At 45.3% G+C, this 26,948-nt stretch overlaps 1 protein-coding gene across 3 annotated transcripts in view; it reads left to right on the top strand.

Annotated features, from left to right (window-relative positions):
- The window catches only part of SUPT6H (SPT6 homolog, histone chaperone and transcription elongation factor), a 42,028-nt gene that overhangs the window by 3,987 nt on the left and 11,093 nt on the right, over positions 1-26,948 (top strand). For all 3 annotated transcript variants that reach the window (XM_066363679.1, XM_066363678.1, XM_066363680.1), the window contains 25 exons: positions 8,284-8,422; positions 9,145-9,297; positions 9,400-9,476; positions 9,823-10,015; positions 10,794-10,878; positions 11,849-12,122; positions 14,945-15,046; positions 15,285-15,401; positions 16,096-16,185; positions 16,395-16,537; positions 17,024-17,172; positions 17,319-17,417; positions 17,871-18,000; positions 18,082-18,232; positions 18,395-18,549; positions 18,730-18,925; positions 19,324-19,463; positions 19,588-19,705; positions 21,824-21,900; positions 22,141-22,276; positions 22,582-22,719; positions 22,798-22,965; positions 24,821-24,948; positions 26,066-26,273; positions 26,752-26,899. In XM_066363679.1, coding sequence (XP_066219776.1) covers positions 8,317-8,422; positions 9,145-9,297; positions 9,400-9,476; positions 9,823-10,015; positions 10,794-10,878; positions 11,849-12,122; positions 14,945-15,046; positions 15,285-15,401; positions 16,096-16,185; positions 16,395-16,537; positions 17,024-17,172; positions 17,319-17,417; positions 17,871-18,000; positions 18,082-18,232; positions 18,395-18,549; positions 18,730-18,925; positions 19,324-19,463; positions 19,588-19,705; positions 21,824-21,900; positions 22,141-22,276; positions 22,582-22,719; positions 22,798-22,965; positions 24,821-24,948; positions 26,066-26,273; positions 26,752-26,899 — 3,481 coding nt within the window. In that variant the 5' untranslated portion in view covers positions 8,284-8,316. The remainder of the gene's footprint in view (positions 1-8,283; positions 8,423-9,144; positions 9,298-9,399; positions 9,477-9,822; positions 10,016-10,793; positions 10,879-11,848; positions 12,123-14,944; positions 15,047-15,284; positions 15,402-16,095; positions 16,186-16,394; positions 16,538-17,023; positions 17,173-17,318; positions 17,418-17,870; positions 18,001-18,081; positions 18,233-18,394; positions 18,550-18,729; positions 18,926-19,323; positions 19,464-19,587; positions 19,706-21,823; positions 21,901-22,140; positions 22,277-22,581; positions 22,720-22,797; positions 22,966-24,820; positions 24,949-26,065; positions 26,274-26,751; positions 26,900-26,948) is intronic.

Raw genomic sequence — 26,948 nt, 5'->3', positions numbered from 1 at the left:
TGCCTGGACTACCACAGGAATATCCTCAGTTTTCCCTGCTTCCACACAGATCCCCTTCTGGTCTGTTTTCCACATTGCAGGCTCAGGTCAGGTCAGATCATGTCATTTCCTTGTTTAAAACACTCCACTGGCTTTCCATGGCTTTCATAGCCCCACTCACATTCTGCTGCTTTCACCAGTCTCTGGTCACACTGGCCAAAGGACATCATCTACCGTATGTCAAGTTCTTCCCTGTCTTTTCTACCAGAAACCTTTTCCCCTGAATTTGCATGACACATCTTACCAATTCTTGATATCTCAACCTAAATTCACCCTCTCAGAGGTGTGGGTGTTTATTTCCTTCTTAGCACTTATGACAGGGTCTATATAATTTGTCAGTGGCTTTTCTCCACCAGAATACAGGTATCTGCGGGGCTGGCATGCAGTAGACGTTCATTAAATATTTGTTGAATTAGTAAGTAAATTATATAAATTCTCCATTTAAAACCCTGCAAGGTCTTCCCAGCACCTTTCAGATAGAGTCCAAAATCTTGACTTATCCTGACAATATTTTTATGACTGCGCCTCCAACTCATTATGAACCTTTCTTTTCTCTTCCCCGTTAAAGTAGCCATCACTTGTCCTGCCACAGTGCATCCTGGGCCTTGTGCCAGGAGTCCTCTTCCTTAACATCACCACTCCTCAAGCCACCTCCAAAGAAGCCTGCTCCACTTAGCTAATTCCTTCTTACTCTTAAAGTCTTTATTTAAAGTCACTTCCTGAAAACCAGGTTAAAGTCCTCTATAACAGGTCCCCATCGTACATTTGTCATCAGTTCTTTAAAGACCTTTAGTTCTAGATTGGGAGTCACCAAACTAAGTCTCCTGGGCTAGCTTAGATCATTGCCATTCATTATAGATTGTCTGTGTCTGCTTTTGTGCTACAGTGGCAGGTCTGGCTCTTTGTAGTTCGCCAACCCTTGTGCTAGAGCAGGAACTGCTGTATATGTGGTACAAGGCTCAGTAGATGTTACTCCCTCCTTGTGTTCAGGGATTCTCAATCTAGTTACATATTTCAGTTGTTTCTGCTCCTCTTTTGCTATTTCCTTGTTCCCCAAGGAAACTTGGAAAGAAAGGGGATAATTAATATTTTTAAATTACTTCTTATGTTAACTATTATTAACAATAGTGCTTTTTATACCCTGGTATTGAAAATATCCTGGCTCTGGCCAGTGGCTCAGTGGATAGAGCTCCGGCCCAAAGTATGGACATCCTGGCTTCGATTTCTGGTCAGGGCATATAGGAGAAGTGACCATCTGCTTCTCTTCCCCTCCCTCTCCCCCTTCTCTTCCTATTCCCCTCTGGCAGCCAATGGCTTGATTGAGTGGGGCCCCAGGCCCTGAGGATAGCTCAGTTGGTCTGAGCCCTGGCCACAGATGGGTTTGCTGGATGGATCCTGGTCAGGGCACATGCGGGAGTCTGCCTCACTGTCTGCCCTCAACTCACCTTAAAAAAAAAAAAAAGAGAGAGAAAGAAAATATTCTAAAATTATTTCTTATAAAAGTGTATATAGCCTGACCAGGCGGTGGCACAGTGGATAGAGCGTCAGACTGGGATGCGGAAGACCCAGGTTCGAGACCCCAAGGTCACCAGCTTGAGCGTGGGCTCATCTGGTTTGAGCAAAAATTCACTAGCTTGGACCCAAGGTCGCTGGCTCCAGCAAGGGGTACTCGGTCTGCTGAAGGCCCACGGTCAAGGCACATATGAGAAAGCAATCAATGAACAACTAAGGTGTCACAATGCGCAACGAAAAAACTAATGATTGATGCTTCTTATCTCTCCGTTCCTGTCTGTCTGCCCCTGTCTATCCCTCACTCTGACTCTCTCTGTCTCTGTAAAAAAATAAAATTAAAAAAAAAAAGTGTAGCCTGACCTGTGGTGGCGCAGTGGATAAAGCACCGACCTGGAACGCTGAGGTTGCCGGTTCAAAACCCTGGGCTTGCCTGGTCAAGGCATGTATGGGAGTTGATGCTTCCTGCTCCTCCCCCCTTCTCTCTCTCTCTCTACCTTCCTTCTAAAATGAATAAATAAAATCTTAAAAAAAAAAAAGTGTATATACATGTTAAAATGATTATAAATAGAATAAACTGTTTTTGTATTTTTAACATCTTGTTGGAATTAGGATATTTCATAACAGTTCTGAATCCCAAATATAAAAGAACTTTGTCTTACATGGACTCTGAATACTTTTATTTATTAAACTTTAACATTTTTGGATTCAAAATTAGGTAGTCAGCCTGACCTGCAGTGGCGCAGTTGATAAAGCATCAACCTGGAGCAAAACCCTGGGCTTGCCCAGTCAAGGCACGAATGAGAAGCAACTACTATGAGTTGATGCTTCCTTCTCCTCCCCTTCCCTTCTCTCTCTTTCCTCTCTCTAAAAATTAGTAGATAAAACCTTATAATTGGGGCCCTGGCTAGATAGCTCAGTTAGAGTATCATCCTGAAGTGTGAAGGTTGCCAGTTCAATCCCCAGTCAGGGCCTTAGCGGAACAGTTGTTCCTGTCTCTCTCCTGCTCTCTCCCTTCCTCTCTCTAAAATCAATAAAATAAATATTTTTTAAAATCTTAAAATTGGGTAGTCATTCATGAACATCTTTGGAATAGTCTTAGGCCCTTGCTTATAAAATACAGAATGTCTTGTTTAAATTTCATACCAAACTTTTGAGACCATTCCCCAAACCAATAGGCCCTTTCAGATCTAAGGCTTTGCTCATGTTGCCTTTTTCAAGACTACCTTATTAACTCCTTTCAACTCGGGCATCACCTTTTCTGAGGCACTTCCTCTTTATATTACTCATAATCTTAGTATATAACTATCATAGAGGATTTATTATGCTTTGTCATATATTTATCAGTGTTTTGAGATAGTTTGTGAACTCCAGAGGAAAAGCTTATTTTACTCATTTTTATATACCAAATCCCAGCAGAGAACTTGACCCTTAAAAAAACAACAACAGTAAATGTTAATTGAAGCTGCTAGTGGAGGGAATTAACAGACCTCTCTTTTTGCTCTGGTCTCTTTTTAATTGCTTCCTACATCATCTTGTCCAAAGGGAGGGACTGCTGAGGGCTCCCCTGTGGCAATCTGATCTCAGCCTCTTTTCTCTTCCAGAGAATGTCATAGTAACCGCCATCCTCTCCCTTTGAGCCCTGCCTTGCACTGCAGCTGGGCTTCTGCCTGGGGAAACCTCCCTTCACCACCCCACTCCCCTTGTAGACCTATTTCAGTAGCAAATTTAACCTATAGTCTAAATGTGGAAAAATTCAAGAGCATAAGTACTAAATACATAATCCAAACATACCAGGCTCTTCTCAGATACCATGTAGTAATAATAATCATATACTAATAAATGGTGTTTTTGTTCTGAAATAGTTGCTGTGTGCCAACCTTACCCTGCAGTGCTGCTGCAGCACACACTGCACATCTAGCTCCCACAAGTTGCAGCAAGTCAGGATTTTATCTGGCACCTCTTTTTTAACTGGAAGTCTTGGCAGTAAGCTAGATTGGAGGCATTCTCCAGCTATTGCACAGCATGTACTTTATTGCTAACATAGGGAGTAAGAGGAAAGCTACATACAGCAGGGTACCAGCTACCCCCAGAACAGAAGAAAGCTGTTGTTTTCAACAGATAGGCTGTTTCTCTATGTTAAGTAGGCTGTATGGCATCTGATCTGCCGTTTGACGTGACTATGTCAAGACCATACAAAATTGAATTCGTGGATCTGATGGTCTAATTAAAGCAAACTATGTCCTGGCCGGTTAGGTCAGTTGGTTAGAGCATCGTCCTGATAAGCCAAGGTTGCGGGTTTGATCCCCAGTCAGGGCACATATAAGAACCAACCAATGAATGCATAGATGAATAGAACAAGTTGGTATTTCTCTCTCTCTCTTTCTCTCTCTCTCTCTCTCTATCTCTCTCTCTCTCCCTTACCCTCCCTCCTTCCCTTCCTTCCTATTTCTCCCTCCCCCCTTCCTGTCTCTCCCTCCCCTCTCACCTCTCCCTCCCCCTCTATCCTTCTCTCCTTCTCCCTCTCTCTTTCTCTCCATCCCCCTCTCTCCTTCTCCCTTTCCTTCTCCCTTTCTCTCTCTAAAATCAGTTTTTTAAAAAAGATATTTCTTGACCTGGCCAGATACCTGTGTTGTTTAGAACATCATCCCAAAGAACAGAAGTTGCCAGTTCAGTCCCTGGTCAGGGCATGTATAAGAATGGATCAATGTTTCTGTCTCTTTTTCTCTCTTTCTTCCTCTCCCTCCAAAATCAACAAAATAAATATAAAAGAATAAAATTAGCAATATTTATATATATTTTTTTTTTTTAATTTTTTTTTTTTGGTGGCAGAGACAGAGTCAGAGAGTCAGAGAGAGGGACAGATAGGGACAGATAGACCGGAAGGGAGAGAGATGAGAAACATCAATTCCTTGTTGCGGCTCCTTAGTTGTTCCTTGATTGCTTTCTCATATGTGCCTTGACCAGGGGGCTACAGCAGACCTAGTGACCCCTTACTCGAGCCAGCAATCTTGGGCTCAAGCTGGCGAGCCTTGCTCAAACCAGATGAGCCCGCGCTCAAGCTGGTGACCTCAGGGTCTTGAACCTGGGTCCTCCACATCCCAGTCTGATGCTCTATCCACTGCGCCACCACCTAGTGAGGCAATATTTATATTTTTAAAAATATATTTCTCAAAAAATAAATAGATAAAGCAAACTACGTGTGGGGGCTGCTGTGCCCAAATTTGTTTTTGTTTTTGTTTGTTGTTTATTTTTACAGACAGAGAGGGATAGATAGAGACAAACCGACAGGGAGGGAGAGAGATGAGAAGCATCAATTCTTCATTGCAGCTCCTTAGTTGCTCATTGATTGCTTTCTCATACGTGCCTTGACCAGGGGGCTATAGCAGAGCAACTGACCCCTTGCTCAAGCTAGCAACCATGGGGTCATGTCTATTATCCCACATTCAAGCTGGTGATCCTGTGCACAAGCTGGCAACCTCGGGGTTTTGAACCTGGGACCTTGGCATCCTAGGTCAGCTCTCTATCCACGGCATCACCGCTGGTCAGGCAAGCTTAGTTAATCTTAAATTAATTGGTTATGGTATCAGTTGAAATCAGTAAGGGTAATTTTCTGGAGAATTAGAACCACAGAACTTAAAGCTGCTATCAGTTCAGGTAACTTAGCTACCGTCCTATTCTCTCCCTTCCCACTGCCAACTTTCACTGGGAAGATGGCAACAATGTGAAAAAGTAAGTAATGTTTAATAGATACTTAGTGCAGAGAACAAAGAGGGATCCAGCTTATCTGGTACAGAATCATGAAGTATCTTGTGTTATCTCTCACATTGCCATTTATGTTTTCATGGCTTATTTATCTTTTAAAGATTTTATTGATTTTACAGAGAAGAGAGAGAGGGATGGGGAGTGATAAGTACCAACTAATACGTGCTTCACTTTAGTTGTCATTTATTGATTGTCGTATGTGCCTTGACCAGATAAGCCCAGGACTTCAAACCGGCAACCCCAGCACTCTAGGCCAACACTCTATCCACTGGGCCACCACAGGCCAGGCTTCATGGTTTTTTTTTGTTGTTGTTTTTAGTTTTTATTTATTGATTTGAGAGAGAGAGAAATTGATATGTTGTTCCACTTATTTATGCATGCATTTGTTGCTTCTTGTATGTGCCCTGACCAGGGATTGAACCCACAACCTTAGCTTATCTGGCCGACACTAACCAACTGAGCTACCTGGCCAGGGTATGTTTTCATGGTTTTTATTAGCTCTTCAATTGGAGGTGGTCTTCCAATAAGCTTACAGTCTAAGTGGGTAAAATAGACATTTACACAATGGACCGGAGTGATGCTGAGTTTATCAGGCACCAGCTTCAGGATTCCTGATGTTATGATTTGTATGTTATGTGCTGGTTTTTAAAGTCCTACTCAAGGCCCAGGAAGCTTCATGTTCTGGTTGTGGCATTCTCCACTGCCATTTTCAGGCTCTGGGTGAGTCTGAAATCAGGAAAGTAGAAGACAAAGTTGGGATTGGTTGATACAAAATTACAGAATGCTAAGGAAAATTAGTTCCAGAATTCAAACTTAGTTAACAGTCATTGAAAGAGTAAACTAGGTTCTTCCTCCTGTCATGTAATATCTTCAACTACCCTGCAAGGTACGTAGTGCTGTTGCCATTTTCCAGATGGAGAAATTGATACTCACATTTAAGCATTTGCTTAGGTTTATATACCTGATACGTGATGGGGTCAGGATTTTTTTTTTTTGTATTTTTCTTAAGTTGGAAATGGGGAGGCAGTCAGACAGACTGGGATCCACCCAGCATGCCCACCAGGGGGCGATGCTCTGCTGCAATCAGAGCCATTCTAGTGCCTGAGGCAGAGGCCACAAAGCCATCCTCAGCGCCCGGGCAAACTTTGCTCCAGTGGAGCCTCGGCAGCAAGAGGGGAAGAGAGAGACAGAGAGAAAGGAGAGGGGGAGGGGTGGAGAAGCAGATGGGCGCTTCTCCTGTGTGCCCTGGCCGGGAATCGAACCCGGGACTCCCGCACGCCAGGCCGACGCTCTACCACTGAACCAACCGGCCAGGGCAGGATTTTTTTTTTAAGATTTTATTTATTGGTTTTAGAGAGAGAGAAAGGAGAGTGGGGAAGAGCAGGAAGCATCAGCTCTTAGTCATTACTTCTTGTATATGCCTTTACTACACAAGCTTGAGGTTTCAAACTGGCGACCGCAGCATTCCAGGTCAGATGCTCTATCCACTCCACCACCACATCAGGACTTGATATCTGCCCTTAAACTTAGCCATTTTTGCACTTAATTGTGTTGTCTTTATTTGGTAGGCTCTGTAAGTCTCCTTCCAAGTGTTCTGGTTGTTGTTGCTATTGTTTTTCTGGGGAGGGAGGTAGATGGTAAAAATAGAGTTGTGATTCTAATGTTTCTACCGCCGCATCCCAGTCTGATGCTCTATCCACTGTGCCACCACCTGGTCAGATTCTAATGTTTCTAAAGAAGTCCCTTCTCCACCCAAATCCTTCCAACCAGTACTAACAAGTGGGCTCAAGTCCATGAAATATTTAATTTGTTGAAAAGAATTTTTTTGGAAAGTATTTTTCTTTTGACTCTGCTGATAGCCAGGTATAGTGTGTATGAAAGTGCCTGTCATTAAGTTGGCATTTACTGTTTTTCAAACTTCTCGATGAGTGAATCACATAATTTCTTTTTTTTTTTTATAAATTCTTTTTTTTTATTCATTTTTAGAGAGGAGAGAGAGAGAGACAGAGAGGAGAGAGAGACAGAGAGAGAGAAGGGGGGAGGAGCTGGAAGCATCAACTCCCATATGTGCCTTGACCAGGCAAGCCCAGGGTTTCGAACCGGCGACCTCAGCATTTCCAAGTCAACACTTTATCCACTGTGCCACCAGAGGTCAGGCTTCTCTCTGCACAAACTGGCTTCTCCTTCAGCGCTCCGCCATCTTGGCTGCTTCTTCTCGCCTCCATGTGGCCTTTCTCTGCTCTCCTCCTTGAGTCACATAATTTCAATAATGCCATATCCCTTACCTATGTAATTATATCTACACTGATTTCTTTCTTTATCTGCTCATTCCTGTGCCCAAATGGTAAGTATGATAAAACTCTTTGAGGAAGCAAGATGGTATGTATAGAGAGAAGTTCAGTATAATCACCTTTTTATTTATTTATATATTTTTGAGACAGAGAGAGAGAGTCAGAGAGAGGGATAGACAGGGACAGACAGGAACGGAGAGATGAGAAGCATCAATCATTAGTTTTTCTTTGCACGTTGCAACACCTTAGTTGTTCATTGACTGTTTTCTCATATGTGCCTTGACCGCAGGCCTTCAGCAGGCCAAGTAACCCCTTGCTCGAGCCAGTGACCTTGGGCTCAAGCTGATGAGCTTTTGCTCAAACCAGATGAGCCGGTGCTCAAGCTGGCGACCTCAGGGTCTTGAACTTGGGTTTTCCGCACCCCAGTCCGACACTCTATCCACTGCGCCACCGCCTGGTCAGGCTATAATCACCTTTTTAAAGGTACACATGAGAGGAATGGAAAATAGAAGAGAAGGAGCCACCTGATTCTTACTCTGTCCTCCCCAAGTAGAATTGATTGAGTGGGCAGAACAGTGGCATGGCATGTGGCTAAAAGCCTGTTTGTGGAAAGTTTACAGGCCCTCTGTAAAGTCATGTGTCTCATTTTTTTTAATCACAATCTCCCTTCTTTCTCTAGTGTTCTTCAGGCAAGCTGTGAGAAGCTGCAGCAATGTCTGATTTTGTAGAAAGTGAGGCTGAGGAGTCAGAGGAAGAGTACAACGATGAAGGCGAGGTGGTGCCCCGAGTCACCAAGAAATTTGTGGAAGACGATGATGGTGAGGAGTCCCCAGCCTCAAGCTTCTTCCCACTATTGCTGAGCTTTGTATAGTTGGATTCTTGCTGATGAGAGGCTCAGGCTTAAGCACAGAAGTATCACACATGAGGTACCAGCTTGAGGAGTTTCAGCCATTCATAGAAAATATTTACAAATATCTGTCTGCTATATGCCAGGTACTGTGCCTAGAACTAAGAATACAAAATAAAGACCCAGATATCATAGAGTTTACATTAAGGGGAGAGAACAGAGAGCGAATAAATATATATGTAATGTTTCCCCCTTTTAGAAACTAGCAGTGTTGGTATTTGTGCTCCCAGTTTCCTATTTCTCTGTTAAACCCAACCATTAGGGTCATTAGCAGAGTAGAACCATGAAATGGCTTTAGAAACGGAAAGGGAAATGTAAGTTTCATCAAAGGATTATGGATGAAAGAAGGAATATAGCTGCTGAAAGGAAAGCAAAGGTTATTGCTGGCCATAAAGCCTCTAATAAAAAGCCAAAGTAATTAGGAAGATCATCTTGCCTAAAGATAGATAGTCCTTTTAGATCATTTTTTTCTAAGTGCTCATGTTTTTGCATCTTTAGATGAGTCAGAAGAGTTAGCATTGCTCTCAGGTCATTGGGATTAGAGCAGAGGGAGAATCACAGTTCAGCAAGTGGCCGTGCCCCACCCCCAGCGTACTGCCCAAACTTCACGTCTCAAACATGCATATTTTCCAGATGAGGAGGAGGAGGAGGAGAACCCAGATGATCAGGATGAACAAGGCAACCTGAAAGGCTTCATCAATGATGATGAAGATGAAGGAGAGGAGGACGACGGTAGCGACTCTGGTGATTCAGAAGATGATGTTGGTCACAAGAAGAGAAAACGCAGTGAGTGATAGTCTCTCCTCAAGTGAAATGAGCCTGGGGTGGAAGTTGAAATGGGATAGGGGCCTCCCTGTCACCATGGATAACACTTTGTTTTCTCTCCAGCATCTTTTGATGACCGCCTGGAGGATGATGATTTTGACCTCATTGAGGAGAATTTGGGAGTCAAAGTCAAAAGAGGAGTGAGTGTCATTCTTTGTCTCTGTACCTTGGGGTGAGGGAAAAAGCCCTTGAAATTCACTGACTCTTGGGGAAGGAGACATGTTCAGTCAGTATGGGAACACTAGAGAAGAGAAAGTATCATTCTGCTGTGGAGCCTAGATTTGTATCAGAGATCTGGGTGCCTATTAGAGAAAGGCTTATCAGCTTTTCAAGGGTAGGCTTTGGGACTGAAAGAGTACTGCTTAATGTTTTCTGTCTCATCGCCCTTCGTCGTGTAACTGGTGGGAAAATGGAGTGAGACTGGAAAGTAGGCATCTTTATGCCAATCCCCTCAGACCCTGATGAAGCAGGTTTTCCCACCCCTAGCAAAAATACCGACGTGTCAAAAAAATGTCAGATGATGAGGATGATGATGATGAGGAATATGGCAAGGAGGAACATGAAAAAGAGGCCATTGCAGAGGAAATCTTCCAGGATGGTGAAGGGGAAGAAGGGCAGGAGGCCATGGAGGCCCCCATGGCTCCGGCAGATGACGAAGAGGAAGATGATGAAGAGTCAGGTATGTGGCATTAGGCAAGGAAGTCAATATTTGGGGGAGTGTTGGGTTTCCCAGCCCAGGGGTCGGGAACATTATTGGCTGAGAGAGCCATGAACGCCACATATTTTAAAATGTAATTCCGTGAGAGCCATACAACGACCCGTGTATGTTACACATTATCCAATAAAAATTTGGTGTTGTCCCGGAGGACAGCTGTGATTGGCCCCAGCCACCGCAACCATGAACATGAGCGGTAGGAAATGGATTGTAATACATGAGAATGTTTTATATTTTTAACATTTTTTTATTAAAGATTTGTCTGTGAGCCAGATGCAGCCATCAAAAGAGCCACATCTGGTTCGTGAGCCATAGGTTCCCGACCCCTTTCCTAGGCCCTAGAAATAGGATAGGAGCCTGACCTGTGGTGGCGCAGTGGATAAAGTGTTGACCTGGAAATGCTGAGGTCGCTAGTTCGAAACCCTGGGCTTGCCTGATCAAGGCACATATGGGAGTTGATGCTTCCAGCTCCTCCCCACTTCTCTCTCTCTGTCTCTCTCTCCTCTCTCTCTCTCCTCTCTAAAAAAATGAATAAATAAAATAAAATTAAAAAAAAAAAAAAGAAATAGGATAGGAAACCATTCATCAGCTACAGGCCCCCAGTATTTGAGATAAAAAAGTTCCTTTTTAGGAACCTCCTTTCTCTTCTCCTCACTGGCCACCCACATGGTAGGAACTAAAACCACCTGGTCTTGGCTCATCTTCTGCCTCTTAAGCACTAACCCCTTGCTTCCCTACCCAGACATTGATGACTTCATTGTGGATGATGATGGACAACCTCTGAAAAAACCTAAGTGGCGGAAAAAGCTTCCAGGATACACAGATGCGTGAGTGGGGTCTGGTACGAGGTGGTGATAATGGCATTGGGTGAACCCAGTCAAGGAAGAGGTCAGAGGCCCCTGCCAAAAACGGGACATTCACAGTTCTCAGCCGTTTTGCTTCCCTGCCTCAAATACCCTTTGCTAGGCAGTGATTTCAGCCTGCTCCTGGAAGCCCTGAGAATTCTCTATGCATTCTAGGGCCACTGTGAAATCGGGGTGGGCAAGGCTCTAGTCTCCCTCTTCAACCTGCAGCTCCATGTTTATTCATTTATATATTGGTCTTGTAAATATAATTTTGTTGAAAGAAAGGTTTTGCTTTAAAGCAGTGGTAGTCAACCGGATCCCTACTGCCCACTAGTGGGCGTTCCAGCTTTCATGGTGGGCGGTAGCGGAGCAACCAAAGTATAAATAAAAAGATAGATTTAACTATAGTAAGTTGTTTTATAAAGATTTATTCTGCCAAATTTAGCGAAAATTTGACATAAAGTACTTGGTAAGTAATTATTATTATATGCTTTAACTTGTAACTCTGCTTTATAAATTTTATAAAGTAAAGTTACTTTCCTACTTTATAAATCACCATTACTGTGGAACCGGTGGGCAGTTAGAAAATTTTACTACTAACAGATACAAAAGTGGGCGGTAGGTATAAAAAGGTTGACTTCCCCTGATTTAAAGGAATACTATAATCCCTTAGCAGAAGACAGATCCACTGAGCTGGATATAAACCATTTGCCCTGTTGCTATTTGATCCCTATCACTAGTATCAGTCAAAGATGGGATTTTTATCCTCCATAAATAATGTCCCTAGAAATATCCCCCAGCTAAACCTTTATTCCACAGCGAATATGCTTTTTTATTTCCCTTTCTCTTAACCTTCTCAGTTCCCTTAGGGCAAGTAAAGGATCTCTGCAGGGGCTGCATTTCTCCCCTCTCACCAGAATCTGGGCCAACTGCCTCTTGGTCTCACCCACAGGGCCCTGCAAGAAGCCCAGGAGATTTTTGGTGTGGACTTTGACTATGATGAATTTGAGAAATACAATGAGTATGATGAAGAACTGGAAGAAGAGTATGAGTATGAGGATGATGAGGCTGAGGGTGAGATCCGAGTGCGGCCCAAGAAGACCACCAAGAAACATGTGAGCCGCAGGAGCATCTTTGAGATGTATGAGCCCAGCGAGCTGGAAAATAGTCACCTCACAGATCAGGACAATGAAATCCGAGCCACTGACCTGCCTGAGAGGTTCCAAGTAAGAAACCACTAGCTTCTGTCTTACTGATCTGTCATCACCTTCCTTGAACCTCTTTGTTTAAAGAGTGTAGTAGAGAAACAATCTAATAACTGGCTGATAGCAAATGGTATCTAAGAAGTTGGCTTGGCCCTGGCTAGTTTGCTCAGTGGACACAGTATCTGCCTGGCATATGGGCTTCCTGGGTTCAATTCCTAGTCGGGACACACAAGAGAAGTAACCATCTGCTCTCCCCCCCTTCCCCTTCTCTTCCTCTTCCCTTCCTGCAGCCAGTGGCTTAGTTGGTTTGAGTGTTGGCCCTGAGCACTAAGGATAGCTCATTGGTCTGAGTGTCACCCTCAGACACTAAAAATAGCTCTGTTGATTTGAGCATCAGCCCTAGGGGTTGTCTGGTGGGTCCTGGTTGGGGCATATGCAGGAGACTGTCTCCCCTCTCTCACTTAAAAATATAACAACAGAGCCTGACCAGGTGGTGGCACAGTGGATAGAGCATCGGATTGGGATGTGGAGGATGAGGTTCGAAACCCCAAGGTCACCAGCTTGAGCGCAGGCTCATCTGGCTTGAGCAAAAAGCTCACCAGCTTGGACCCAAGGTCGCTGGCTCGAGCAAGGGGTTACTCGGTCTGCTGAAGGCCCGCAGTCAAGGCACATATGAGAAAGCAATCAATGAACAACTAAGCTGTCACAATGAAAAACTGATGATGATTGATGCTTCTCATCTCTCTCTGTTCCTGTCTGTCTGTCCCTGTCTATCTCTCTGACTCTCTCTTTGTCCCTGTTTTAAAATATATATATATACACACACACACACACACATATATAAAATATATATATTATATATAACAACAGAAAAAAAAACATTGGCTTTGAACCCCATCTGACTAGGAGGTACAGGAAGATCAGCTCTTAAAGGAGAGAGGATACTCTTGTTCTGCTTGTGGTTCTTGAAATGGCACTTGAGAGAGAGACAGAGAGACAGGAAGGGAGAGAGATAAGCATCAATTCTTTGTTGTAGCACCGTAGTTGTTCATTGATTGGTTTTTCATATGTGCCTTGACTAGGGGGCTCCAGCAGAACCAGTGATCCGTTGCTCAAGCCAGTGACCCCACACTCAAGCCAGCAACCTCAGGGTTTAGAACCTGGGTCCTCTGTGGCTCAGGCCAATGCTCTATACCAAGGGTCGGGAACCTATGGCTCGTGAGCCAGATGTGGCTCTTTTGTTTTGGTTTTTTTTTTTTTTTTTTTTCCATTTTTCTGACGCTGGAAACAGGGAGAGACAGTCAGACAGACTCCCGCATGCGCCTGACTGGGATCCACCCGGCATGCCCACCAGGGGCGACGCTCTGCCCACCAGGGGGCGATGCTCTGCCCATCCTGGGCGTCGCCATGTTGCGACCAGAGCCACTCTAGCGCCTGAGGCAGAGGCCACAAAGCCATCCCCAGCGCCCGGGCCATCTTTGCTCCAATGGAGCCTTGGCTGCGGGAGGGGAAGAGAGAGACAGAGAGGAAAGCGCGGCAGAGGGGTGGAGAAGCAAATGGGCGCTTCTCCTGTATGCCCTGGCCGGGAATCGAACCCGGGTCCTCCGCACGCTAGGCCGACGCTCTACCGCTGAGCCAACCGGCCAGGGCTCAGATGTGGCTCTTTTGATGGCTGCATCTGGCTCACAGACAAATCTTTAATAAAAAAAATAATAACGTTAAAAATATAAAACATTCTCATGTATTACAATCTATTCATTTCCTACCACTCATGTTCATTGTTGCGGGTGGCTGGGGCCAATCACAGCTCTCCTCCGGGACAACACCAAATTTTTATTGGATAATGCTTAACGTATACGGGTCATTGTATGGCTCTCACGGAATTACAGTTTAAAATATGTGGCGTTCATGGCTCTCTCAGCCAAAAAGGTTCCCGATCCCTGCTCTATACACTGTACTACCACCTGGTCAAAGGGGTTTTTTGTTTGTTTGTTTGTTTGTTTTTACAGAGACAGAGAGAGGGATAGACAGGGACAGACAGACAGGAACGGAGAGAGATGAGAAGCATCAATCATCAGTTTTTCATTGCGACACCTTAGTTCATTGATTGCTTTCTCATATGTGCCTTGACCGTGGGGCTACAGCAGAGCAAATAACCCCCTTGCTCGAGCCAGCAACCTTGGGTCCAAGCTGGTGAGCTTTTGCTCAAACCAGATTAGCCCACACTCAAGCTGGCAACCTCGGGGTCTCGAACCTGGGTCCTCTGCATCCCAGTCTGACGCTCTATCCACTGCGCCACCGCCTAGTCAGGCTGTTTGTTGTTTTGTTTTGTTTTGTTTTGTTTTGTTTTGTTTTAAGTGAGAGGCGGAGAGGCAGAGACATGCACCCCATCCACGATCCACCCGGCAATGCTCTGCCTGGTTGGGCCATTGCTCCATTGCTCAGCAACTGAGCTATTTTAGCACCTGAGGTGAGGCCATGGAGCCATCCTTGGTGCTGGCAGCCAACTTTGCTCAAGCTGTTTGAGCCATGGCTGCGGGAGGAGATGAGAAAGGGCAGGGAGGGGTGGAGAAGCAGATGGTCATTTCTCCTATGTTCCCTGACTGGGAATCGAACCAGGGACTTCCACATGCTGGGCCTACACTCTATAGCTGAGCCAACCAGCCAGGGCAAAATGGCACTGTTTCTTTAACAAAATATGAAGTGCTTGCTTCACGCCAGGATGACATTCTGCTGAGTTGGAAATGTGTGCCTGTGGAGCCATTTTTGTCCTGAATGTTGTGTTTTTCTTATATGGGATACAAGATAAAGTCAGTCTCATTCTGTTGTCTTATCCCTTGCAGCTCCGCTCCATCCCAGTCAAAGGGGCTGAAGATGATGAACTAGAAGAAGAAGCTGACTGGATCTACAGGAATGCTTTTGCTACACCAACTATTTCTCTGCAGGTACTCCCAAAAAAGATCCTTACGTTTGACATGAACCAGAACTTGAGGAGCTGCTTCTCCCCTGCCCCAAACATGTGCCTAGGGCAGAACGGTGTGTGCGCATGTGCGTGCACAGGAGTATGAGAGATTTTTCTAGATTTCATCTGACAGGGTCATCCTGTGACATGAAGCATTTTCATGTGCGGTGAGACAAAGCAAGTAGCCATGTTATTGCTGTTTCTTTTTCTTTTGACTGTAGGAAAGCTGTGATTACTTGGACAGAGGACAGCCAGCCAGCAATTTTAGTCGGAAAGGACCCAGCACAATTCAGAAGATTAAAGAGGCCCTGGGCTTCATGCGAAACCAGCATTTTGAGGTAGCACCTCAAGTTCTAGTGACCCATTTCTAGTAATTAGAAATTCAGTTAGGGGATGAGAGAAAGGTCAGATGGTAGCTACTCCCCTACTACAAGGGCCCAGGCTCTCTCAGCCGCACAAACTGTGCACTGCACCCCCTCTCCCCGGCCTGTCAAGCTTCCCCAGGGTCTCCTGGTAAGGAACAGAACAGCTTTGAGACTCCAAGGCTGAATACCAGCCCTTTTCCTGTCCTCAACAGTGGTATGTGGACTCCTAGACTCAAGAAGTGTGAGGACTAAAGGAGACTCGAGTGATCAAGAAAACAATGCTAGGCCTTGGTCGGGTTTCTCGGTAGATAGTGTCCCAAAGCACTGAGGTCACAGTTTGATTCCCAGTTAGGGCACATATAAGAAACAATGAGTGCACAACTAAATGGAAAAACTAAGGAGAATAATAACAAGTTGGTGCTTCTCTCTTTCTCTTTCTCTCAAATCAATGGAAAATTTTTAAGAAGAGAGAGAGGGAGAGAACAATGCTATCCTGCCTGTAGCATTTTCTTTCCTTGTGGCAGGGAAAGCATCCACCCTGGATGGGCCTGTGAGGGAGACCAAGTTTCCAAACTGATGAATTTCCTGGAGCTGTTTATCCCTTTGACAAAGGGAATCCATACAGATCTTTCCCCTCTGGTTGACCTTAATGTTCTTGCCACACTAGGTGCCTTTTATTGCCTTCTACCGGAAAGAGTATGTGGAGCCTGAGTTGCACATCAATGACCTGTGGAGGGTGTGGCAGTGGGATGAAAAGGTAAGATGGATCCATGCCCCCTAAGGGATTGAGGGCTGGATTGGGCACCACTACTGCCAGGGCCCACGCTCTCTCAGTAGCCCACCCCCACCCCCACCCCCCACTGCCAGGCCTGTCAAGTTTCCCCAGGGTCTCCTGGTAAGGAACAGAACAGCCTTGAAACTCCAAGGCTGAGTACCAGCCCTCACTGCTGCCCTGTCCTGTCCTAGTGGACCCAGCTGAGGATCCGCAAAGAGAACCTAACGCGGCTGTTTGAGAAGATGCAAGCTTATCAGTATGAACAAATCTCTGCTGATCCTGACAAACCTCTCGCTGATGGCATCCGAGCTCTGGACACCACAGACATGGAGAGGTAGACATGCAGGGCTTATTGCATGACAGGGAGCACGCAGATCAAAGGCTACTTCAGTAGAGTACTGTATAACCTTGCAAAATTCTCAACACATATATATAAAGTTACATGAGAAACCAAATTATAACCAAAAAATAGCTCGGTGAGTGTGGAATCAGAAGGGGTGTGAGAAGGGAGCAGATGATTGTAGTGGCCAGTATTGTGCAGCTAGGGAGGAGGGACAAGGACTGTCTCAAGGACTGGACTTTGCTGGAGACGTGCTGCCTTGTCTTTTTTTTTTTCCACTTCTAATAACCACAAGCCACCATGTATTTGACATATTTGTCCTTTAAGATACATTGGTTGTAATTAAGTCATGGTCTGAGGTCGTTGTGTGTCTATAATAATTAGAGAATCCCCCTTTTAGTGGGGATCATGGCTCATGGGAATTGGACCTCTTACAACAGAACTGGAGTATAATCAAGATCTTACGTCCTTTTTTTCCAGGCTCAAGGATGTACAGTCAATGGATGAGCTGAAAGATGTCTATAGCCATTTCCTACTTTATTATGGTCGTGACATCCCCAAGATGCAGAATGCTGCCAAGGCCAACCGCAAGAAGCTAAAGCGTGTACGGGAAGAGGGAGATGAGGAAGGTGAGTGCAGGGAAAAGAAAACACAGGAGGCTTGATGGCCATGGTGTCTCCAAGAATGGCCTTGTCTGAGTGCCCTTTGGCGCTTCTCTATATGTATCAGATCCTTCGGAGTGTAACGAGAACACTTAACTCCTTTTTCTCTCCAGGAGATGGTGAAGAGGCAGAAGATGAGGAGCAGAGGGGCCCAGAGCTCAAGCAGGCTTCCCGTCGAGACATGTATACCATCTGCCAGAGTGCTGGCCTAGGTAAAAGCTAGCCATTATGACCTTGAGCGTGGGGAGTTCCCTGATAGTAACTGGTGGATAAGAGGATTTAAGGGACATCTATCTGAATCAGCAATCTAATTCTGAAGACTCATTTTCATGCCCCACACTCACCCCATAGTAATGGTCCAGCCTCCCCCTAAATTCCTGAGAAAATGGGAAACTCAGAGGGAAAAAGTCCATCCTATCTCTGGGAAGTTCTTTTCTTAAACTGCAGGTTCCACTTTAGTTCTGAGTCCAGGAATCAAATAGAATGATTCTGTTTCTTCAGCCTCATAACAACCCATCAGATGTTTAAAGTCAGTTTTTTCATTGCTCTGTGTAAGGCATCCTGGTCCTGCTCATTCATGAGCCCTTTAAAGTCTAGTACTGAAAATTGCTGCTCTGTTCAGAGCCCAGCTGTTGCGTTACTTTTCACTCTCCTGTTTGCTCCAGATGGCTTGGCGAAAAAGTTTGGGCTTACTCCTGAGCAGTTTGGGGAAAACCTACGGGACAGCTACCAGCGGCATGAAACAGAACAGTTTCCTGCAGAGCCCTTGGAGCTGGCCAAGGATTATGTTTGCAGGTAGGCATGCAACAGGGGCTTGGCAGGAGGGACCTGAGGCCAAAGACACCTGCATCCTTAGCTCCTTCAATTTCCCCACAGCCAGTTCCCTACACCAGAAGCTGTGCTGGAAGGTGCCCGCTACATGGTAGCCCTGCAGATTGCCCGAGAGCCCCTTGTTCGACAGGTGCTGAGGCAGACTTTTCAGGAGAGAGCCAAGCTAAATATAACCCCCACCAAGAAAGGCAGAAAGGTGAGCTCTGGGTAAAGGGCTTTATTCTAACATGCAGCCCAGCTCTCTGATTGAACTGACTTCTCTTGTAACTGCTGTCTGCCTAAGATCAAAGAGGCAGTCTTTTCTGCCAGGGACAAGCCAGCCTATTGTAGGCTGATGATTCCCTCTTGATGTGTACAGGATGTGGATGAGGCCCACTACGCTTACTCCTTCAAGTACTTAAAGAACAAGCCTGTTAAAGAACTGAGAGATGACCAGTTCCTCAAGATATGTCTGGCTGAAGATGAAGGGCTGCTCAGCATTGACATCAGCATAGATATGAAGGGGGTGGAAGGGTAAGTAAAGCTCTGGGATAGGGGCTCTTGTGGGGACGGCTCGCTGAGGAGTCTGTTGGAGAAATAGGTTCCCTTGGGAATGTGAATCACAGTTTCAGAATTGAGCAAGTCATTGTCCCAGGCTTATTCACAGTGTTTATGGACATTCATCCCTAACACTACAGTGTTGTCTCTTCTTAGCTATGGCAATGACCAGACATATTTCGAAGAGATCAAACAGTTTTACTACCGAGATGAGTTTAGCCACCAGGTGCAGGAGTGGAACCGGCAGCGCACCATGGCCATCGAGCGAGCTCTGCAACAGTTCCTCTATGTGCAGATGGCCAAGGAACTTAAGAACAAGCTGCTGGTTGAAGCCAAAGAATATGTCATAAAGGTGAGAACAGAAACTCATGATCTATAGTTCTGTGATTCCCCCAAACTAGAGCTGAGAGTGAAGGAACCCCTTACTAGTAAGTAATGGAGAAATACTGGGGGAGGCAGAGTATGATCTGAGACGGTGAAAACAAGGCTTTGTGTCAGGGTAAGACCTCCCCACTGGAGGAGCCTCTTTCCCTACACCCCCACCTCCAATCCAGACATTCTTTTTTTTATATTGCTATCCTCTCTGTACTCTCTAATTTACAGAAGCAAGGTATGCCCTCCGGTTGTAAGCCAGCAAAGGGCTAGGGATGTGCACATACGAATACAACCTTTGCACATGTGTGCCTGCATCTGTTTCCTTATCACACTTGGTGAGCTGATGGCTAAGTGTCTGGTGTGTCTTCTCTCCAGGCTTGCAGTCGAAAGCTCTACAACTGGTTGAGGGTGGCACCCTACCGGCCAGACCAACAGGTAGAAGAAGACGATGACTTTATGGATGAGAACCAAGGAAAGGGCGTTCGAGTCCTGGGCATTGCTTTCTCTTCTGCCAGGTACAGTACTGCCTCTTCCTGCCACCTGCTATCACCCTTACCTGTGTTCCTAATCTTATTCCTCTCTTGTTCACATCTTCATATTGCTGAGTATCACACTGTTATTTTCCTGTCTGGCTGGCAGAGATCACCCCGTGTTCTGTGCCTTGGTCAGTGGTGAAGGAGAAGTGACAGACTTCCTCCGGCTGCCCCATTTTACCAAACGGCGAACTGCATGGAGAGAGGAGGAACGGGAGAGAAAGGCAAGTGGCTGGGGCAAGTTACCAAGTTTACATCTTGAGCACATTTTATAATTCAGGGAAGATAAGTATTAATGGTCTAAGCCACATCCCATGCAAGACCCTGATTATCTCTGACCTAGTCGCTACCCCTCAAGTCCTGGCAGTAGATGGCACTCAAGTTCTGGTGCAGAATTTACTTCTGGCTCAAGACCAGTTCCTAAGCCTGTGTGCTTGGAGCTGCCTTTACTGCCTCTGTTCTTACAGCATCTGGGTCAGCCTGTTCCAGGAGCTGAAAGACACTGAGGCACTAAGCCAACCTTTTCCCTGCTTTCGTCTTTCACTGTCTGTTTTTCTAAGCAAAAGAATTTAAATTCATCTCATGTGTGTGCTTCTAATTTTTCTTTTTGTAAGAGAGGAAGTGAGAAACATCAGTTTGCTGTTCCACTTTTTTATGCATTCATTGGTTAATTCTTGGATGTGCCCTGACCAGAAATCGAACCTGCAACCTTGTTGTATCAGGACCATGCTCCAGTGGTTTTCAACCTTTTTATACTTAGGAACTGGTAAAAATAAGAGAATTATTTTGGGGACCATTAAGGCATAAATCACCCTAAGCATAAGCAAATTAGACTAAGATCATTGAGTCTATAATCTTTATACAATATCAAGGTGGTTAACTCTTTTGTGGACTTGCATGAAATTTCTGGCAGACTGGTCCATAGACCACTGGTTGAAAAACACTGCTTTAATCAACTAAGCTACCCATCGAGGGCCTCTTCTGATTTTTCTTACCCTAATGGTATCTTTCAATTTTGTTGAGATGCACATTCTAAAAGTAATTTTTTTTAAAGGTTTTATTTACTTATTTATTTTTACAGAGACAGAGAGAAAGTCAGAGAGAGAGGGATAGATAGGAACAGATAGGAACGGAGAGAGATGAGATGCATCAATCATTAGTTTTTTGTTGCGATACCTTAGTTGTTCATTGATTGCTTTCTCATATGTGCCTTGACCGTGGGCCTTCAGCAGACCAAGTAACCTCTTGCTCGAGCCAGCAACCTTGGGTCCAAGCTGGTGAGCTTTTGCTGGCGACCTCAGGGTCTCAAACCTGGGTCCTCTGCATCCCAGTCCGACGCTCTATCCACTGCGCCACCGCCTGGTCAGGCTAAAACTAATTTTTAACAAACAACTAAAAAAATGAAAGAAAATTCTTGAAGTGGAGATCAGAATAGTCCTATCAGGCAGTGATTTATGTTAAGACAGAGCCAATCGTTGGCCATTTGGCTCGGTGGATAGAGTGTCAGCCTGGTATATGGATGTCCCAAAATCAATTCCAGTCAGGATACACAAGAGAAGCCACCATCTGCTTCTCTCCCTCCCTCCTCCTCTCCCTCTCCCCTTCTCTCCTTCCCCCCTTCTCTTTCTCCCCCCTTTCTTTTCCTTTCCCCCTTCTCTCCCTCTTCCCCTTCTCTCCCTCTTCCCCTGTGCAGCCAGTGGCTCAATTGGTTCAAGCCTCAGGCCAGGGCACTGAGGATAGCTCGGTTGGTACAAGTGTTGGCCTTCGGCATTAAAAATAGCTCGGTTGAGCCTGACCTGTGGTGGCGCAGTGAATAAAGCATCAACCTGGAACGCCGAGGTCACCTGTTCAAAACCCTGGGCTTGCTTGGTCAAGGCACATGTGGGAGTTGATGCTTCCTGTTCCTCCCCCCTCCTTTCTCTCTCTCTCTTTCTCTTTTTAGAGAGAGGATCTCTAAAATGAGTGAGTAAAAATCTAAAAGAAAAATAGGTTGGTTGATTCAAGCATCAGCCCCAAACAGGGTTGCTGGGTGGATCCCAGTCAGGGCACATGTGGGAGTCTGTCTCTCTATCTCCCCTCCTCTCACTTAAAAAAAAAAGGGCCAAGTATTTTTAGTTAACTACATTTCAAGTATAAGCCAGAGTATAACTACCTTAGAAAATATTAAAAGGTGTATAATATTCCAACCAGAGATCTTAGTCCCCTTGTTTTGTGTTCCAATTAGACGTGAGATATATCATCATTCTCTGGTCTTGTAAGGCCTTGAGCTACTTAAGGTGAGAGAACTTGTTGAAATCTCCCTATCTTTAGAGTCATTCAACTCCAGTTTTCTTTCAATCCAGGCTCAAGACATTGAAACCCTGAAGAAATTTCTTCTGAACAAAAAGCCTCATGTGGTGACAGTTGCAGGAGAGAACAGGTAGGAGGACACCAGGATATTGGACCAAGTCTGGTTTAAATCACTGATCTTTTATTGTTGCCTCTGGCATGCGCCTATGTCGATCCTTGATAATATTCCCGTCCCAAAGTCATATCCCTAGGAATATTTGTCCTCAAAGCTCTCTCTTTGCTGACACCCCCAATCCTAATTCCAGCCATGAGACTGTCCGTCTGTGAGAAACTGCAGAAATAACCTGACCAACATCCCTCTTCTCCCCAGGGACGCCCAGATGTTGATTGAGGATGTGAAGCGCATTGTGCATGAGCTGGACCAGGGCCAACAGCTTTCCTCAATTGGGGTGGAACTGGTTGACAATGAGTTGGCCATTCTCTATATGAACAGCAAGAAATCAGAGGTAACGCTGGAGACCTACCCTTAGGCCTGCACAGCCAAGAGCTATCAATCCCAGGGAGATTTAATAGGGAAACATTAAAGATGATCAGGGCACAAGACTATACCTGTTACTTACCCAGGGAGAGACTTTCCACTTTGTCAGTCTGTTCTCCAACTAGGAACCGCAGAGATTAAATTGGTCCCAGGAAAAACAGTTCCAGAGGAAAGGGCCTTAATAAAGTGACTTAAAGCCAGTTGGTTTGGATTTTCTCTTGCTGTTGGAGTTGAGGGGACTTTAAGGCCCTGTTGACCCTTGTTTGACTGTAGGCAGAGTTCCGGGATTACCCTCCAGTGCTGAGACAAGCCATCTCCTTGGCCCGGCGCATCCAAGACCCTCTGATTGAATTTGCCCAGGTGTGCAGCTCTGATGAAGACATCCTGTGTCTCAAGTTTCACCCTTTACAGGTGTGTAAGATTCAACAGGCAGGCCTAGGCAGGCAGAATGGCACAGTGACCTTACTTCTACCTGCTGTATGTTAACAGGAGCATGTGGTGAAAGAGGAGCTGCTCAACGCCTTGTACTGTGAATTTATCAACCGAGTCAATGAGGTTGGGGTCGATGTTAACCGTGCCATTGCCCACCCATACAGCCAGGCCTTAATCCAGTATGTGTGTGGCCTAGGACCTCGGAAAGGGACCCATCTTCTGAAGGTAGGAATGGGTTGAATCAGAAAATAAGAAAAGTTCCCATTTTACTGTTACACTATGCCAGTATGATTTGACAGAAAGACCAAATTCAGAGGGATAAAGGGAGTTATCCAGAGTCATTCACAAGTGGTCAGACTTCAGATCAGGTGGCCACAGCTATGCTCTTGACTACTTTACTTTAATGGCTCATGGTAAAGATTGCCCTAAGCCATGATTGAAAACAGATGGAGGAAGCCTGGCCTATGGTGGTGCTGTGGATAGAGCAGCCACCTGGAATGCCTAGGTCGCCAGTTCAAAACCCTTGGCATGCCCAGTCAAGGCACATATGAGAAGCAATCGATCAATGAGCAACCACAGTGAAGCAACTAAGAGTTGATATTTCTCATTCCCTATCCTTCTCTTTCCTCTCACTGTAAAATCAATAAAATATAAAAAAAAAATAGATGGAAGAAGGTGAGAAGTTCCTCAGGATAGTGGAGTTTTTCCCAATGAGAAGAAAAAGGATTTCAAGGAGGGGGGCATACAGGAAGATCAAAAGTATTAGTAGTAATTTTTTTTTTCTGAAGTGAGAAGAAGGGTGGGGGGGGGTTATGGGGTGCAGGGGAGGAGACAGACAGACTCCTCCATGCGACCCACCGGAATCCACCCAGCATACTCACCAGGGGCAATGCTCGGCCCCTCTGGGGCGTTGCTGCCGGAGCCATTCTAGCACCTGAGGTGGAGGTCATGGAGCCATCCTCAGCGCCTGGGCCAACTTTACTCCCATGGAGCCTTGGCTGTGGGAAGGGAAGAGAGAGATAGAGAGAAAGGAGAGGGGGAAAGGTGGAGAAGCAGATGGTCGCTTCTTCGATATGCCCTGGCTGGGAATCAAACCCAGGACACACACCGGGCCAACACTCTACTGCTGAGCCAACCAGCCAGGGCCTTAGTAATAATTTTTTTAAAGCTGAGTGATGATACTTGAGTATATGTTTTATCACTATCTTTTTGTTTTCCCTTTAGCGAGAAAGAGAGACAGAAGGACAGACAGGAAGGGAGAGAGATGAGAAACATCAACTCATAGTTGTGACACCTTAGTTGTTCATTGATTGCTTTCTCATATGTGTCTTGACCAGGGGGCTCCAGCTGAGTCAGTGACTCCTTGCTCAAGTCAGCAACCTTTGGGCTTAAGCTAGCAACTCTGGGGTCATGTCTATGATCCCACACTCAAGTCAGTGACCTTGTGCTCAAGCTGGTGAGCCCACGCTCAAGCCAGAGACCTCAGGGTTTTGAACCTGGGTCCTCAGCATCCCAGGCCAACACTATCCACTGTGTCAACACCTGGTTAGGCTATCATTATCTTTTAAGTCAGACATTTATTATATATTATCTTTGGTAGGTATAACAGTTCATTAAAGTAAATATTTAACATGCTCTCCCTCCCAGGAGCACGCCCACATCTTCCTTCCCTCTCAGGCGTGCATCTCCTAAACTCTAAGGGTCCGCACAAGACTTGCAGCAAGGGGAGCAATGGACTGTAGCAGCTCGTCCTGGGCTGACCCTCTTAACCTGTCTCCAAGGCCTTTTTTCTCTGTCTCTCCAGAGAGCCAGAGCAGCCCCACCTTGATTCTCTCCTGTTGCTTCTTCTATTCTACACTCTTCCTTATTTCAGTTGTCCCCTTTTATTTTTATTTCATTGTACAGCTTTAATAAATGTACTCTCAAAGTAAAAATAAAATGATTTTTAGTAACAGTATGGTATAGTACTCAGAGTGGGGCGTAGAGATAGCTCCCATTGTGGAGGGTTTCCCAGAAACCTAAAAGCAGGCTAGGATGTGGGGCTGCCTGCTGCTCTGGCTCACTCCAGTCTCTCCCCTAGATCCTGAAGCAGAACAACACCAGGCTCGAGAGCCGGACCCAGCTGGTCACCATGTGCCACATGGGTCCCAAAGTCTTCATGAATTGTGCTGGCTTCCTCAAGATCGACACAGCCTCTCTGGGGGACAGGTGATGCCCTCTGCCTGGATAAACCAGGAGGAATTCCCTTGGGCTTTGCTTTGGGGCTTCAGGGGATTAGATCTGCCGAAAGGCCACCAAGCTATTTAAATTAGGAAATGTTTTAAAACAAAGGTGAGGAACCTTTATTCAGTCAAGAGCCTCTGACCTATGGAAAAGATCGGTTCAATTAAGTGAAGCTTTTTTGTGAGGGAAATATAAAAAGAACCAACTTAGTTTATAAATTAAGGACGGAAAACAGAAGATTTCATTCATGAAACATAAACTTGTTATTATGGTGTGTCGTGGCTTATACGGGTGGGAACAGCAGGGGCAGTGGAAAAGGAGTGTGGGGGTATGAGGAGATAAGAAAGGGGAAAGAGATTCAGTATGTTTTGAGGTGATGTTATTGAGAGAAAGTTCTATTCACTTGGACTTTGGACTTCACTATTGACCTCTTCCTCTCCAGAAGTTATCAACTCAGTCTTTGGAGGATCTTTTCCACGGGCACATAGCTCCTCATTCAGTAATGGAAATCAGTGGGGAAATAGGCTTCAAGTTCTAAAACTTCATTTTCCACCCAGCTTTGCTGTAACACTCCACGAATAACATAGGTCCATGTGAGTGCACGGGCAAGACCAGCCTGGGAAGGCTTTATGGGGGAAAATAGCTGTCAGCAAATTCTCAAAGGTCTTTTCCCCCTTGCTTCATCTTATTAAAAGACTTGTATGTGTTCATTATATAAAATTCAACATATAGAAATATTATGCAGAAAGTGGAAGTCCCCCATAATCCCACCCCCCAGAGATAACTACTATAACAATTTGATGTATACTGCAACTTTTCTAAATTTTATTTTTGCTTTGCATTTACTAACTACCCATTTACTACAAAAATGGGATCATATGACTCATAGTGTTTTGCAGTGCATTTTTCACGTATCAATATATCGTGGCCATTTTTCCATGTCAGCACACATAGATCTACCTCATTCTTTTTAATGGCTGTATAGTATTCCATTGTATGGAGGTACCCTGATTTATTTAACCAGCTCCCCATTGGTGGACATTTGGACTGTTATTAGAAGCTTCTCGTTCTATATCCTGCCCCTCTTCTTCCTTTTTTATAGCACTGACTCATATATTGAAGTCCTTGATGGTTCTCGAGTCCATCCTGAGACCTATGAGTGGGCCAGGAAGATGGCCGTGGATGCTCTGGAATATGATGAGTCAGCTGAAGATGCCAATCCTGCGGGAGCCCTTGAAGAGATCTTGGAAAATCCAGAGCGACTCAAAGACCTGGACCTGGATGCCTTTGCAGAAGAACTGGAGAGGCAGGTTGGTGACTATGTAGAAAGCCTGGCACAAAAACTATCCCACGTGGCTGAGGTGAGAGGAGACCCAGGCAGCAAGTCTCCAGGGAAACCCCATATTATTAGTGTGAGAGACTTGATTTTGCTCTCCTCTTTCCCCATGCATACTGGGTTTCTCAAAGAAGTTTTCAGTCTGCTTACTGAGCAGCCAAGGCCACCACAGTCACTGGGGGGGGATCTTGGAGGGGCTCGGACGTAGAGTTGCCTTTCCAGCAGTGCAGCTTCGTAGTTCTCTGTTTTATACATTGGGGTTCTGTGAAGCCCTTTGGTTATTAAATCAGTGTTACATGGCTAAGAAAAAGTTTGAAAACCTTTCATCTTGGGAGAAAAGAAGAAATAAGAAGCCCTGAGAGAAACCACCTAGCCTACTCCTTTCATTGAAGGCCTCAGGGCTTGGGGTGAGGAGCAGTTGCAAGGCTTTTCTTGATGCGCTTCTTCCCCAGGGATACGGTGACAAACACATCACCCTGTACGACATCCGGGCAGAGCTAAGCTGTCGGTATAAGGACCTCAGGACACCCTACCGCTCTCCCAACACAGAGGAAATCTTCAATATGTTAACCAGAGAAACGCCAGAGACCTTTTACATTGGTAAGTTCTGGGTCTGTTTTTAGTTGGAGGAGGATATGTAAGGGTGGGA

Source organism: Saccopteryx leptura, chromosome 2 (genome assembly GCF_036850995.1).
Source record: "Saccopteryx leptura isolate mSacLep1 chromosome 2, mSacLep1_pri_phased_curated, whole genome shotgun sequence".
Taxonomy (NCBI): Eukaryota; Metazoa; Chordata; class Mammalia; order Chiroptera; family Emballonuridae; genus Saccopteryx; species Saccopteryx leptura.
This window is presented reverse-complemented; position numbering and strand designations above follow the sequence as displayed.